A 16,486-nucleotide genomic window follows, 5' to 3' on the forward strand; every position below is an offset into this window, starting at 1 on the left:
GTTCTGAAGCCTCAGCTGTGCCTTGATATCCAAAGTAAAATGTCTTTATCCAAACCCTATTGCTACCAAAAGAGAAAGGTGAGGGTTGGCAATGTGTACCTGGCATGAAAGGCATTTGTAAGAGTAAAAGAAATCATCACTGCATTTATCTAATGGTACAAAGAACATCCACCCTTAATGATGAACTGAATGACAAGAAAAGTGCTTCAAAGGTAGGACAAGAAAAGGTTTCAAAACTGTAGGACACTGGGACATGATGGACACCAGATTAAAAGAGCTAGATATTACCCATACCATGGTACTTCTTATACCTGAAAGTAAGGCTTCTCTCCATGTTGTTTATGCTGCATGTTCAGGAGGAAAATTACAAAGAATGAGCTAAAAAGTCATGAAGTATGGCATAATTTCCACCACTGATATAAATGGCAGTAATCGTTCTTTGGCAAAAGGCTTTTAAGTGTGACAAGTGCCAATTAGCACGTCTGATTCAGCTCCTTCTCCTGGGTGAAGTATCTTTGTAATGTTAGGGTGATGTATAATCTCAACTACCTGATTGTTTGTCAGCATGAACAATCTTCTAGCCCCACTATTTCCAGTTGTTCCTTTTTTTTCGGTTCCATCATTGAAGCGTGGAAATAACCTGATGAAGGACTCTTCACTTCTTTTCCTACACTGTATTCTGTTTCCACGCACACTGAAGCCATTCCAGTCCACATGGTGGTAATCAAAGTGGCTTCTTTGTAGGAATCAATCAGAAATTTTTACAACTAGAATATGTTTTCAAATGAGTCTTCCAGAAATTATAAAAACAGATATGCATTTTTGGGTTTCTCTGCCATTTTCCCCCACTGCTTTGCTTCCTTGCACTACAGTTCTGGTCTAACCTTCCCCATGAGGAACACACCTTTTTCTTCCACTACAACCTCAAGCCTTCACTCCCACTGAAAAACTGCTTTCAGTACTTTCTACACTTTCTTCCTACTAGTTCAACTTAGTTTAGTTAGAAGAAAAGCCTTTTTTGGGGCCCTGCAGCTTCTGTGCTCGAAAGCTTCTCTACTTCTTCCAACTACACTGATTGGTCTTAGAAGAGATATTACCTCTACCTATAAACATTGCCTTGCCTTGCCTATAAGCACTGTCTTACCTTTATACTTAGCCCATTGCAACCACATCAAACACTGTTATCAGAAATGTTAACTGCACAACTTGTACCTGCAGGACCTAATGCAGGCCTTCAAAGCAGAAGGCCTTTGTGCAGAAGAGTTTTCAGTGCACTAGAAGCATTAACAGAAGACAAGGGAATCAAAAATGAGAGAAGGAAGACTGAGTTAAACTTCCCCTTTAATCCTTTCTAATTTCCTTCTGGCACCCTGTCCAGATGCTCCCTTTTAAAGAGGCAGAAAGATTTTGGTATGTCAATGGGTCAATGGCTAGAGCTTTCACAGTGGGGGAGTGCTGTACATCACCACCTGCATGTAGAGATGACAGATTCGATCATTTGCATGAGTAGGAGACAGTTTCCACCCACACAACCTCACTCACTCACCAGTGACACGTTTAAACACCTGCACGCACAAGTAGCTGACAATGCACAACAACTGCATGCGTGCAGGTGTGAGCATGCACACCTTCACACACGCATGAGTGGAAGCTCAAAATCAAAACATTAAAATTCAGGTTGTGCAAAATCTCTGCAGGTTCTAAACATGGGAATGTTCTTTAAGATAGATCTGTTTATTTGGTCTCACTTTCAACAGAATGATAATAAAATACTGTCTTTTCTAATAAGGGATTACATTACATGGGGAACAAATGCATACGGCCACATAATGTGGGGATGAACTGAACAGGTAGAAGTCACAGGAGAGTAAACAGTTAGCTAAAACACTTGTAAATGTCTTCTCAACAAAGGATCTTGCACACTTAAGCCCTTCCTTCTAGCCGTCATCTTCCAAGGGCACTGCTAACCCTCCCCTCATCCAGTTTTCTTCTATTCTGACTCTTCTCAAAAACACCTGGGGAATAAATTATCTTACAAGTACCCATGATGGATCTCTAGATATCACATACACACAGCTACTGCCAGCAGATCAGGGCAAAACAAACACATGAATATATGAATATTGCAGTTAACTGCAGGAAAGGGCTCATGAAGCAGCCAGATGCAAACGAAGCATTGTTCTTGCTTGTACAGCTACACATGTTTAGGAAGCCCATTCAGGGATATCTGTGATGACAACATTCACATGCCACTGTCATGAGGCCTGCCAGATTTCTGCTATTTTATAAATCCTGTTGAACTCTGCCCTTCTGCAAAGGCTGCTCAGTCTTCAGGGAGAGACCCTCTGCTCTGCTGGCATGGATTTGTCTGTGCTCCTCCTTGTGTGTTAGCAGAAGCTGGACCACGAAGCTGTCTTGGAAGCCTACCCCAAATCACCATGCCAGGGTATTCAGCAGTGAAAAGCTTTAGTTTTGTCACAAACTGGTTTCAGAAGAATGACAGAGAGTTTCCAGAAAACAATGATCTCTAAACTGCTCCTGCCACCTGCTATACTTGTTTTTCAGATCAATTGGAGAGCATCATCTGTATTTTTTTTTTTTAACACTGAAGTATCAAGTAGCTGAAATCTTCATTAATATACTGGAGGATAAAACTATTTATGCACACGTGTTTATACTCTCAAGTAACTAACATACAGTTCTGAGTATAAAAATAAGAACAAGGATTGTCTCACTATGTATTTTATAAACTGTAAATTACACTGTGAACACTATATAATTCATGGCAACAAACAAAGCAGAATGTTTGCATAATTAGCAGAAACACGGCTTCCTTAAAAAAAACACACAATATCAGAGGTTGATATAAGCACAGCAGCAGCATTCAGCATCAGTGTAATTATGCTGGTCCAAAATAAAAAAAAAAATCTGAAACCCAAGATTCTGTTAATAGAAACATATTTTGCTCAAATTTTCCTTTGCCTACCTTCTGTCTCATATATAAAGGCAGCTAAAGCAAGGAATAACTGAATGAACACATTAGTGTATGTATTCTAGACAATAAGCACTGAGACCAGACGCCAGAACAGCCCGTCTTCATGACTCATTACACACACGAAAGGAAAAAAACTGACAGAAAGACACATTGGTTCTTACAAATAAAAAGTGCTCCAGATCAGCAACTTGCTTAGTTTATTTCAGATTTGATTGTCTGGACAATAACTACTTCTAGTCTCCTATAGTTACTACAATTAGATGCACAAGAATAGGGAAATTACAATTAAGTACAATTTACAGTGGAATAGTTTTACCTAATAAATTCATCACCTCCCCAGCAAGCAAATACACAAATAAAAAACTCAATGTGGTTCAGCAGTGATGATACACAGGCTGATGCATCAATGACATACATCTACCACTGCCAAGAAAACCCTAAGCACACATCAAAGGCCAAACTTCAGCAACAACAAGGGCATTTTATAGCTGGATTTGAGAATTACAGTCACCAACTGTTAGGAAATATTTCTGGCAACTTACAGTTTCTTAAAACAAGTTGATGAATTTTCAAAACATAATAATAAGTTCAGGCTGGGAATGGTGGGGTTGTTCAGGCTGGAGAAGGCTCCCGGGAGACCTTATAATGCCCATCCAGTACCTGAAGAGGGCTACAAGAAAGCTGGCAAGGGACAGGACTTTTTACAAAGGCACATAGCGATAGGACTAGGGGGAATTGCTATAAACTGGAGAGGGGAAGATTTAGACTAGACATAAGGAGGAAATTCTTCATAATGAGGGTGGTGAGGCACTGGCACAGGTTGCCCAGGAAAGCTGTAGATGTCCCATCCCTGGAGGTGTTGAAGGCCAGGTTGGATGGGGCTTTGAGCAGCCTGATGTAGTGGGAAGTGTCCCTGCCCATGGCAGGGGGTCTGGAATTAGATAATCTTTAAGGCTCCTTCCAACTCAAACCATACTATGAGTCTATGGCCACTTAAAAATATCTATCCTTTCTGCTGCATTGCCTCGGAATTTGGGATGGACACTGCATCAGCCAACATGGGTTCTGCAGTCACTGAATAGCAGTAAATATGGCATTACCTTGTACAAAACTGGTATTAATGTGTTTTTCCTCTCCACTCATTCTGGACTGTCTGATCTCCTCCCTCCAAATGCTGTTGGCTCCCTGATACCTACTTCCTTCCTTGCTCTGTCATGTCAGACTCCTGTGATGTTCTTGTGCATTACATCTTGGCAGGCTCACTAATCTTTCTCTTACTTATCAGTCATTATCCATGGTTTCCACTGGAACTTCAAGGGACTTTTAAAATAATGGAAATAACTTGACATGTATTTGTAAGCTCAAAGTAAATAAGCCAAAACAATGAGATCCAGCGGCAAATGATGTGCTAAGGCTGGTTAACATCAGAGCAGAGATAAATTCAGACATGCACAGCAACATGGCTGAGAACTGTTGTTCAGGATAACCTCTTCTAAACTACAATAAAACCACAGGGGACTCCAGCCTAACCTTCTGCAGTGGAACAACCAGATTCGCAAGGTCTGCATATCCAGCCACTTGGTGGTTTCCAAGTTCTTACATACTATTCACCCTACTGAAAGATTCGCTTGCTGCCTCGTTCCATATTTCAAAGGTCTCCTCAGACAGCTTTCAGGGACTTCATCTAGCAGTTTCTGAAGCTTAAAGATAAAAAATGACCATGCTAATTCTCAATCTTTTCTCACTCCCTGGTTGAGTTCGAGGTCTTTGATTCTGTCTTGGACACGAAGATAAGCAAACTCTTAATTCTACTGCAAACCTCTCCAGTTTTTTACTCATACGTGGAAACATATGTTGTAAAGTGCAAAGCCTCCATACAGTACCTTTTGCCAGACAGCTGGGAATCTACGGGCTAGTAAAATCTTAGCTTCCTATCACCACTAGTGCAAGAGACTGACTGTATTTTTTCAAAAATTATCAGTTAGAATTTTCAAGCTCTTCTTGTAGCCCCTTCTGCAAAAGAGTAATTCAGATTCTACATTCAGTCCTAAAGAGTTAAAAGGGCTTTACAGCCCCTCTGCTGACCAATGGAAGTCTTTCCATTACTCGCAAATGTCTCTGAATCAGGCTCAAACCAAGGGCAAAATCTTTAGAGACTAGTATATGAGATGCAGAGTTCCTGCCAAAATACAAAGGTATGGAGTACTTGCCAAAGTTTTAAAAAAACCCATAGCTCTCTGATCCATCTGCTCAGAACTTGCCAGACACGTTCTTCATGCAAACTTGCAAATAAAAAGAACATATTGCACACATATCCCAACTCCTTTTATATCTCGACGGGCTACAGCTGCAGTAGAATTCTCTTTACAGTGTTGGCTACTACTCACTTAAAAGTAAAAGAAGGTGAAGCACGAGGAGGGTAAAGACATGAGCAGCTACGGGAGCTCAAAAAAGGAGGCTAAGTCAAGTATGTCATGGAATAGCTGTAAGTGCCTCATAGCCTCACCCTGCGGTGAAGGGATGAGCGCCGGGGAGAGAATGGATCCTGAGAAGGGATTTACTCCCCAGAGTCTTCCTCCTGCCACTGAAGATACATGTGCAGTGTATGTTTGGGATACAGCCCTGAGGCCTTTCAGTGTTATTTGTGCTTAAGCAGGCAGGAAGATTCTGCAGTGTATAGGCAATAAATAAGAATGGAGGGTCTGGGGTCCTTCTCCTGGAAGATTCTGAAATATTGAGTGCAATTTCCTGCTGATTAGAGATTTTAAGATAGCTCCAAAGAAAGATTTTATATAAAATGAAACAAAACAAAAAAATCCTGTAAACTTATCTAGCATTTAGCTTTAACTCGCCAGAGGCACATCATGTTTTATTAAAATATCAACAAAGAGGAGCCAAAGTCAACAAAAACAGAGTGGGTTCTCCTGTCATCTAGCCAAATCCCCTAGATTCTCAAGGGTACTCCTGTGTTCCTCTCCCTTTTACGTGAAAGTCTGCCAAGCCCTTCCTCTTCCTCGGTTCTGTCCGTGACAGCCATATCTTATGTTCACATGTGTTTTACTGCAAGTTTTCGGGATGAAATTTTCTTTACTATTTGAACATTTGGACCTACTGCTGCTTCTAAGATGTTGTTTTCTTCTGCAAGTTACTCCTCTTTCTTCCCTTCCTCTTGCATGCACTGTTCTCTGGAAGTCACAATTCTCCTTGCTGTTTTTTCTTCCCACCACCTCTAGGCTTCCACTCATACCACTCTTGTCCTCCTCCATTTTCTTCCATCATCTGTTTTTCTTTGTGTAGGCTTCTCTCCAACAGAGTTTCACTTTGTTTCCCACACCTCCCCAAAACATCAATGTTACCTTCCCCTTTCCAGCGGGCTCTCTAGCATCAGGCCAGCAAGTGAACTTGATGTTCCTCAGCCCAGTAACTACAATGCTGCAATGCTTGTTTAAAACTTGCTTGTGTCTTGGTATAATGTAGGCTTGACTACTCCACCAGACTGCAGCCCAAAGAGCAGGAACCCAAACCCAGTGGCTGTTTTCTGACCCATGTCCTGCACTCCTACGCTCCCCATAATGTACACGTACTGCATACGACAATGTATCTATCAGCTCAGCGCTCCACATTTCTACGCACAGTAGTCTCGAGCTGGGCGTACACATGCCAGTAGCTAACAGTGATATTATATACTTCAAGTCCTCTTTGATAACTGCTCTGTTCCTGGCAAGAGGTGACTGTATCTGAGATAAGCTCTCAAATTGCAGTGAATATGATGCAGTGATAAACACTTCCTTTCACCCACGCTCACAGACTATTTGCCAAAGGTACTCTATACGCGGTCTCCAGCATACTGACTTTTTTTTTTTTTTTTGTAGGAGATACAGTATTTGGAACGAAAAAAGGGGTATTGGAACAAAGAGAAAACAGCAATTCAACTGAAAAATACTTCAATTAACTCCCTGTGGTCCTGAGCTGTTGCTGAAGGATTGTAGAAGAGGAAGTTGGTAGAGTAGAAAGTTACTAGGTCCACTCTTTAAACTGATTTGGGCACTTCAAAGAGCACTTTTGCCATTTAACATAGCCTTGTAAACTCTCAGATCACAAGAGTCTGGTTTCAGGACAGAGATACATAAATCATGAGCTCCAAACACACTATTTTAGATGTGGATCATGGAGACGGAAATCAATTAAAATTAAATGCCTCAGGTGATATCTGTAATACAGACATCCTGTGCCAGCTCACAGCCACAAATCCTGTTTCCTGGTATTTTCTTCCATGGTATTAGAGAAGGCACTTTTGGAAAGAAAAAAGAGCAAGGCCCCTCTGCTCCTGATTATATGGATATCAGTCTGGAGTAGCTCTGCTGCAGTCAGTGTAAATTGCCTCAGATTTGCACTGTGGAGGTTTGGCCCAAATCTATAGTAGTTTGCTCTAAATGTATTCCCTAACTGAAAAACAAGACAAAACACTGTCTGAATTGGAAGTATTTGAACAACTGACTGTGGTTTAAATTTAAATCTGACTCATAATGGGGTAATATGTTCCACAGCATCTTCCTCCTCATACATCCAAGCAGGGAGAGAGGCCTTAAAAAATGGGGGTTTCCATCATCTGGAGGGCAGACAGTTCTTCCTAGACCCCAAGCAAGCTTCACAGGAGCCCCTGGCATGACCCAGACCCTCCCTGACATGGCAAGACAAAGGTCTGCTTCTACTTCCGCCAACTCCATCACAATCTGATGTCACCCCCAGGCTTTTACCTGGCACTGTTCATTTGCTCCAGCCCTGTGCTCTAGTGTATCCCATGGTATATCCCCTCCAACCACGGCCTCTCAGGTACCTACACCCATGGCAGCCTTGGATAATGATGACAATAAAAAACAGTGCTTCAGTTGCATTTTTCGTGATGCTTTATGATGTGTTAACAAAACATAGCACCACTTCCATAGGAAGTAATTATTACTTGTTATCGTTTGACCGTCTGTACATAATAAAAACACCTTAAAAACAATACCACAGTGCTCTCTGAATGATGACTTTTCATCCTGTGAGGGTTTCCACTCGTCCAGCTTTGCGGTGGTGTCTATTTATTTTCTGGAATGCTTATTCATAAAAGACCCTCTTTTTTTGAAGGGTGCAGGGACTTTATTCATAAATACAGAAGCACCTTAATAAAAGAAAGATGTGATGAAGTCTTAAAAGCAGGCAAGAAAACTGATGAACAAAGACATTCCCATAACAACTGAGCTTTATCTGATCAAATTCCAATAAAGCCTGCATTTGGCATAAATCTTTAAAAACATAGCAAGGGCCACTGGAGGATGCTAAAACTTGTTTATTTAATATTATTCCTCCTCCTTTCCCCAAAAGTACTTTATCCCTTAATATTTTCTGAAGAAGCAGTGCATGTTGAGAGGCACATCAAGCGAGTGCAGTGCAAGGACAGGAGAAGGAGCGCAGGAGAGCGCTTGTTACATCTGAGGTTGTGCCACTTCCTTCCTTTCTTCCCTCTGGCTTCCCACTCTCCAACATGTTCAAGATCAGCAGTACTACCAACAGATTAACCCTCACTCTTGAGCAGAAGAAACAGAAAATATAGTGCCTTTAAGGAATTTAATTCTCTGTGGCTTCACTTAACCAGAACCAAGAAGAGACAGAAGGTTTTATACCAGCGTTATAGAAAAAACTTAATTCCTACTTCTGTTAGTTTTATTATTTTCTATCCTAAGACTACTTAATACGTGAACTGCACTTCCCATTTGTGCAGGAACATACATATGTGGCAGACTAATGCTTAAATACCAAGAAAAATATTCTGGGTGAACACAGACATTAAAGAAACTTGTCCTGCTCTCGTGGGTTACCACTTGCCCATTTGATTTGTGGATGCATCCAGGGCACCTCCATGAGAATTAATCTCCAGGACCTACCACCCAGAGAAACCCAGAGGCAGCACCCCTGACACATATCCACAACCACTCGCTCCCAGTATAAATATGATGGAGTGCTCTCTGCTCCAGCCATACCTGTGAGGTAGGAACAGGGTCCTGCTGCTGCTGCACCAGGGGCTGAGAGCAAGGGGCCACGACACTGGCCTGCCACACCAACAGCCCCAGACTGCCTTCCTGGAGTCAGAGCAAACAAGGGCTGCAGGAAAACAAAGTCCTTTTCTGATGTGGTTACGAAAAGTGAGCCAACTATAGCCTGAGGAAAGCTTAGCCTAAAAGGTGCAGTCTTACACTTCTTTTTTTTTCTCCTTTCAAGAGTTAGATCTGTAAAGTCAGGGGACCACACAAAGAAAGAGTAAGGAGGAGAAACAAAATATTTATATTCTGCATGCTTAATTTTTCCATTTACCCTGCACATCTGTCTAGATCTTCCTAAAATACTTCTTCAGGGTAACATTGTCCCTTCTGCATCAGTGGTATATATACTACTAAACTGCCACTGGACTAAATCAGAGAGCTCTAGAAGAGCAGTTAGGAGACTTGTATGTCTTCAGAGGTGGCTACTTTCCCCATGAAACACAAAAGGAGATCTTTGACTCTTTCCAGAAAATGTCTGCCCTTTTTCTCCTGCTTGAGTGAGAAAGATGAGGGGACAACCATTCCCTAAAAATACAGGTTTAAGAGGAATTTTAAAAACTCTCTTTAAGAAGACATCCTCAACAAAGCAAAACACTAGACAACCCAAAACTTAGTGGGAGGAAAAAATCCCCTAATAATTAAACATTGCTTATGCAAGAGAAGAACCTGCATTGTTCCTTCTGGGCACAACAGCCCTGGCAAGCCCAGCACATTTCTCACAAGACAGGAAGCAGTGCTTATGCAGTGAGAAGCAGCAGCAGCTGCATGTGCCAGCTCTACCAGCAATCTCCTCTGTGAGACTCTCCATGTATGGCTTTGCATGCTGGAAGCAAAGACATGTGAGAAAGTCTTTAGCCCTTACAGAAAGTACCTGCCTCTCCCTCTTCCACCGAAATAAGCATCTTCCTCATTCTTCTCTTGTACCTCCAATGTTTGTGCCTTCCTCCACTGATAAACACCCCGATCAGTCTATCGTTAGCAGCCTTGAAGCTCCTCTCTAGCATCGCTCTGGCACCAATGCCTCCCCACCTTCAGTTCCTTAGATTTTTCTCTTTCTAAAATTAACATTCTAAGTTTTCGGATGTTTTCTATAACATTGTCCTATAATATACCCTCCTCTTCAACTGCTCTCCGGTTTTGCCTCTCCTGTTGAACACTGCATGTTAAACTCATGAACTCCCATGGAGAGTAGATGCAGCAATATTTAGGGTCTCTGATGCTCCTGCAGTAGAGCTTCTGGTAAGGAACCCATGCAGTTCAGATTGACCATCACAGAGCTAAGGTAATACCTGCATACAAAGTTTTGAGGAGAGCTCCATCCAAGATTGCAACAAGTAGATATGACCAAAGTAAGGGAAAAACAACCAGCTACATGAGCTTGTAAGAAGTATAGCGGAGAGGAGAACTACACAGACAGCTTTTATCACTTTAGTAGGTGCCCTGATAGCAAAATGCTCAGAAGACAGCTTGTCTCTCTACAGGCAAAGGAGCAAAGTAACATGCCTAAAATATGCCTGGCACAAACACACTAGGAGCTCACTGCTTTTGCTTTGCCCAATACTTGGTGAAGAAAAGACCTAATCCAACAATAAACTGCACTAACTACTCACCTAATACTTCACTCAGTATGCTCCACCCAGCCTAAAAAAGAAATTGCCTTACTCACCAGCTATATATTTATCGAAAGGACCCAAGTACCTGCCCTAGATGCAGGTTTCACTCATATCCATGGGCACGAGCCTGCTGGAGTCAGGCTCTCTCAAATAAGCTCCAGCTGTTTCTCATCACAAGGCGAATTCCCAGCCTAGCAAAAGCCCTTTCTTCCCTACCTCTGCTGAACCCTTTGTGCCCCACATTCCTCAAACACAGCAAGGCAATGAGCCGAGTTCAGGCGACCACAGCTGTACTCCTTTCAGGTTGTTGACTAACAGCTCTCAAAAGCAGAACAACAGAAAGCCCAGAGATACTATCAACTCCTTTTAGAATGCCTGAACAGTAGGGTAAAGGTAGAACATACAATCATTCCACTGTTGTGGCAGTGTCAGAGGGATGTTGTATAATTCTCTGTGATGGCTGTTGCACATAGATGACATCAGCAACTCTCGTTAAAGATTCCTACTAGTTTTCTGTTTTAACAAATGATACATTATTTACTCAACTTTTCTGCCAGCTTGTTCTTGGGCAGGAAGGCAGCCAGGCTGCAGTCATGAAACTGAGTACCTAGTGATCACCTGTGGACCTGAACCATGTTTTGACTGGGAATCATGCTTCTCCTACATTTAAGCAATATCTAAACAGTCCACTGTATCTTTTCCTCTCTTTGTCTCATAAGGCTGGCTTATACTGTCACATCAGCAAGCATGTAAACCTAAATTCTCTCCTCTCAGCTCCAAGTTTGGCTAGCACTTGACCAGACCAGGAAGGAAAATATGAACGCTGGAAGTGATAGAGAAAACTAACATTTACACCCACTGGATCCAAACTGCACTCTACAGTGCTCAGGTACAGCTAATAAGGCCTGCAAGAAAAAAAGCCAAAGAGGGGCTCAATACACTTTGTTTTAAAACATGTTATCCTATCTTGAAGGGGTTTCAGCAGAAAAATTCCCAAGTTGCTGCAAAAAAACATGAGTTTTACTCAGTATGAAACTGTTGGGAGTTGAGCCTCTTTTTGATGCTGTGTTTTTCAGCACAGTGAACTATACATGAAATATGCTCTAGAAAATATTTGCAGAAATGCATAGACTCTATGTAAGTGATTTTAATGGCTTCAAAGTCTTTAAAGATTAAATAATATATATCTTATCAACACTCAGGAGAGAGATAGTCATGGGGTCATTTTCTTTTTTACTCCTTAATCTCCAAATTGTCTACTCCCTTGCCTCAATCCATAGGCCACTATACAGAAGACTGGCCCAAAACTGCTCAGCTTTGAAACTCAATTATTAACAATGCCATTTCTGCAAGGAACAGTTATAAGGCTTCTCCTGAACACGGGCCAGAGAGAGCAATTTGACTTCTATGTAAACTACACTACAGGCTAGGTGCTGGGAGACAGAATCTGGGGATGATTTGTTTGATGTCTTGTTCTGTCATGTATTGTTATATGCTGAAACTCTGGAGTAGTGAAGCACAATTGCTAGAAAAAGTTTGCACATTTCATCTTTATGTGATTTTCAATAATGTCCTTTCTAGGAAAGGCATGGGAGGTTACTTCGGAGGGATGGGACTCAACCGCTTCTTCCCATGGTTTGTTCCATTTGCTAGGTGGATATAAGGTGTGTTTGCTGTGGAAAGACAGGGAGGTGATGCGCGCAAGGTGCCACCATACCTGATACAGCTCTATCCGCTGCTCTGAGACCCGCGCCTTCGAGTTCTGCAGACGGAAGACCCTGAACTCGGCCTTCACCAAGTTGGAGGCGTTCTTCTCCATTGCCGAGACGTCAAATCTGACGATTCGGAAGTAAAGGCTGTAATAGCTCAGTGGGATGGCATCTGCAAGAAGGCAGTGTGATTTTATTATTTTTTCAATGATAAAATACATTGTTCCTTTGAACAGTGTAATACAAGACAGCCTCAGTAGGGGAAATTACTGTAGCATGATTCAGTGTCCAATGGCCAATTTAATATTATTAATAATTTAATAAGAGAAACCTACAACACAACCCCACATGTGTTTGATTAAAGGAATACCATATTAATAGAGATTTACAACCATTTCCAACTCTATTCCAGGTCATGCATTTAAACTTCTCCTCTTTCAACATACTGGTGGAAAATCCCAGATGCTTATAAATTGGGAAAGAATCATAAGAGTTGGTATCTGGCAAACGCTTTCTGACTTGCACAAAGTTCACAGGGATCCGCTAAGACAAGTAACAGCAACTCATCTGATCTGTATATTCTCTGAAGCCCATTTCCCTCTAGAATATGGAGCATAAACTAGCCGACTTCAGATTTTGTTTTCTGTTTAGTTATTAAAGGATTTTATTGGAACAAATATTCATTCTGATTATAGTGACAAGGGCAAGATGAGAAGAGAAAGAAGAAAGGGAGGAAAAAGGCAAGGAGAGAGTAGACATTATAAACATAATTACATTAATTTTGACCACTTGGAAGCAGTAGAAGGCATAAAAATATCCACCCCTCACTATATACCCAGGGAAAGCAGAAAAAAACCCCAGAAAAACAGACGTAATTCTTCAATAACTGTGTTAAATATACCAGTGTAGGTTTCAAAACAACCTCTTTCTCCCTTCCAGATGACTGAGGGTGAGCAGCAAAGCACTTTTGCACAACCTGCATTCCCCTGAAGGGTTCAGCTACCACCTGAGGCTCTTCTAGCCCATCCTGGCTGGCAGCATGAAGAGAAACTCTGGCACAACGCAGCACCCTGACCACCCCTGGGGAGAGTGACTCTCTCCTCACCTGGCTGCCTGGCAAGACTCTCCTCAGCATCAGTGCCAAATTCACAAAGGAGTCAAAACCACTCAAATGCCCTGATAAAGTCTCTGTTCAAGCTGAGGGAAAGGTTTCCTTTCTTCTTACAGTGCAAAACCTGAAGTGTATAAAGAAAGAGAAGACGGAGGAAAACTGCGTTGAGAGGTGGGGGGAGGGACACTTTTCAGCAGAGGAAGCAAATGTCACAGGTCTTCTTGGGGCCACATCAGCAGGAAGACTTCAGATAATGATTACAAAACACCAAATTTTCCCACTAGTCGCATAGCTTGGGATTTGCCATGCATCCTTCATGTTAGGGAGTCCAGCCCCCATGAAAGACCCGGGTCTGGTCCAGAATTCCAGCTAGATATCCTGCTCTGCTGCCTCCTTCAGCTACCTAGACCATTCATCCAGGCATCTACTGATGGAATAAAGTACCTTCTTCTGAAAGATACCTAATTCTTAATAGGTATACCATATACAAGTTATCATTTCTATGTAAAAAGATGGGAGAAGCCAAGCCCTGTACATTTACCTTTATTTCTTACTATGAATAATTAAAGGTACTTGGAATAAATCCTTAAAAATACTTATTCGTATCAATAAGACATGCTAAGAACCTAAAGACTTTCTTCCAAGTATCCACTAGTTCTAGACTGGCTGCTATTACCAGAACTTCTAAGCAACGCAGAAGCTCCCAGCTACACAAAGTAACACCGCGCACAGTTATACATTTAATAACCCAGTTGTCAGAGCTCTTTCTGAGTTCATACTGGCTACAGAATAAATACCAAATACAAGCCAGTCACGAGTGGAAGAAAGCAAATTTATCCTGTCTTCACAATACTCAGAAACACACTTCCTCTACATAAATGAGCCAAAATCTCTTTTTTAAATGATCAGAGGTGAAAACTCATGAAAATAATCCTAGCTATGATAAAATCCTTGATAATAAAGGAAGAATCTCAGCCTCAACTGTAGATGCATTATAGGAGAGAGATGACAAGTTCTCAAAATGCTTTCAAATCCTCTGGAAGAATACTTCTCAAAAGAGGCCCTCAGTATAGTCAATGGGTCAGTATGTATAAATACAAACAGGAAGCCCCAGGCTTCCTTATCATCTATTTAATTAAAGAAATAAAAAAAAGTTTCGCAAATTTTCACATCTGCAGTAATCTGAAATAAACCCCAATGCATCATAATTGTTGGCAGTCTTGTCTGGCAGGCTTATTGTCAAAATACCTGCTACAATCTTGTAGCAAGAACTCAAAGAAAAAGATATGCCAATTACCCCCACATCTGAAATGCTCCTCTTTCCCATAAACACCACATTAGTGCCAGTCTCTCCCATAATACCAAACAAAGGTCTTCTGAGAACAGCTTAACTTAACACAGTGATGATCTTAATTTTGATACATTTTGCAAATTCTTAGAAAAACTATTTGGTTCAGAGGTAATACCCTGATTTAAGAGAGAAATGCTGTATTCAACTTATTTTTCTACTACAGTAAAGTCCCAGACTTGTTCTTTGGCCAAACCTAATCCTACTAGGAATATCATTTTGCATAATAGTGTATATATGTAAAAGATTGATGCTACCAGGATGAGCTGTAAGTTGTCCTTCTCTGCAATTTATTTAAGGCATCTATATACCATTTTATTCTCCATGGAAAAGCCAAACTAGCAGCCAGCTATTTGCCTTAGTGCAGACTAATCTTGTCCGTCCTGACTTTATTTCAGATTGAGAAGTTCGATTTGACTGTATGTTTGATTTACATTTAGCTTCTAACTTATTCTGAGAACTCTGTTGCTCTGTATTTGTAGTCTTTCTTTTCTTTTTCTGTTTAGAAACTGTATATTACAAATCTGTATGTATGTAAACAGATTTTCCTAAGCCATCCATACATTTACATTTTTTCTCTTTTTCATATATTAAAAAGATAACAGAAAAGGAATGCTCTTTCATTAAGCATTTTTTGTTTGCATATATGTACTTGCATACACAGCAAATGAGCATTTACCTCCCAACCACAATGAATGAATGAATAAGAATTAATCCTTACAGAATTTCCATCTCTCTTACTTAACAATTCTATATCTTGCAAAAACCCACATAAGAAATTTGATTGCGTTATTCTATAATTCATGATGGTATCCATGGAAAGTCAACTCAGAAAAAGGCATTATTTGTGGACAGCAGAAAAAAATTGGGTTTTTTACTAGCTGGAACCCTTCCACTGAATAAGAATGGCTGAGAGCAGAATTGGGATTTCTGTGAAAATTAATCAACATTAAGACTGAGAATTGAGATTTGCAACTCTCTTTACGGGAATGGAAAGAACCCCATGGAGTCCACAAGGTTTTGAATTAGTCTTTAAGTGATCTCAGACACTGCAATTTATCTCTCTTTGTGACTCCACCTTAACCTCAAATTCTATCAATTCAGTCTCAGTTGGATACCTCTGGATTCCCCTCTGGTTTCAGCCCAATGACTCCAGTAGACTCCAGGTTGACTCTGATCAAGTTAGTCTGCAAATACAGTTATCCTGCTGCAGATTGACTACTAAAGTATTTTTTAAACCATTACCATTAATGATTGGAATTAAATCAATATGTTTCCTGTAGCTATCAAAACACTGTTTTTTTCTCTTTTGTAGAGAGGGAATAGTAAACATAATGAAAGATTATGTTTTTATCATTTTATCTTTTTTTTTCATTAATTCAGCCCTCAAAGAACTGAATACTTACTGCAGTAATAATCATAATCAGGATTATCACAATACGGTTGAGACGAGTTATGAAACACAGTTAGAGAAAGCAGAGGAATTTTGATAGGAATGGTTGGACTCGATGATCCGGTGGGTCTCTTCCAACCTGGTTATTCTGTGATTCTGTGAATTATGCCTCCTTCTCCTCCACTTACCCTGCAGAACACCTAGCATCACAAGCATGTTTTTTTTCATTCTTTT

General features: G+C 40.9%; 1 protein-coding gene across 1 annotated transcript in view; it reads right to left on the reverse strand.

Moving 5' to 3' along the window:
• TGFB2 (transforming growth factor beta 2) overlaps positions 1 to 16,486 on the reverse strand; it is a 62,667-nt gene that overhangs the window by 10,803 nt on the left and 35,378 nt on the right. Inside the window, exon 2 of the mRNA XM_069852762.1 lies at positions 12,409 to 12,572. Within this exon, the coding sequence (XP_069708863.1) occupies positions 12,409 to 12,572 (164 nt within the window). The remainder of the gene's footprint in view (positions 1 to 12,408; positions 12,573 to 16,486) is intronic.

The sequence above is a fragment of the Phaenicophaeus curvirostris genome, chromosome 2 (genome assembly GCF_032191515.1).
Source record: "Phaenicophaeus curvirostris isolate KB17595 chromosome 2, BPBGC_Pcur_1.0, whole genome shotgun sequence".
NCBI classification, from domain to species: Eukaryota; Metazoa; Chordata; class Aves; order Cuculiformes; family Cuculidae; genus Phaenicophaeus; species Phaenicophaeus curvirostris.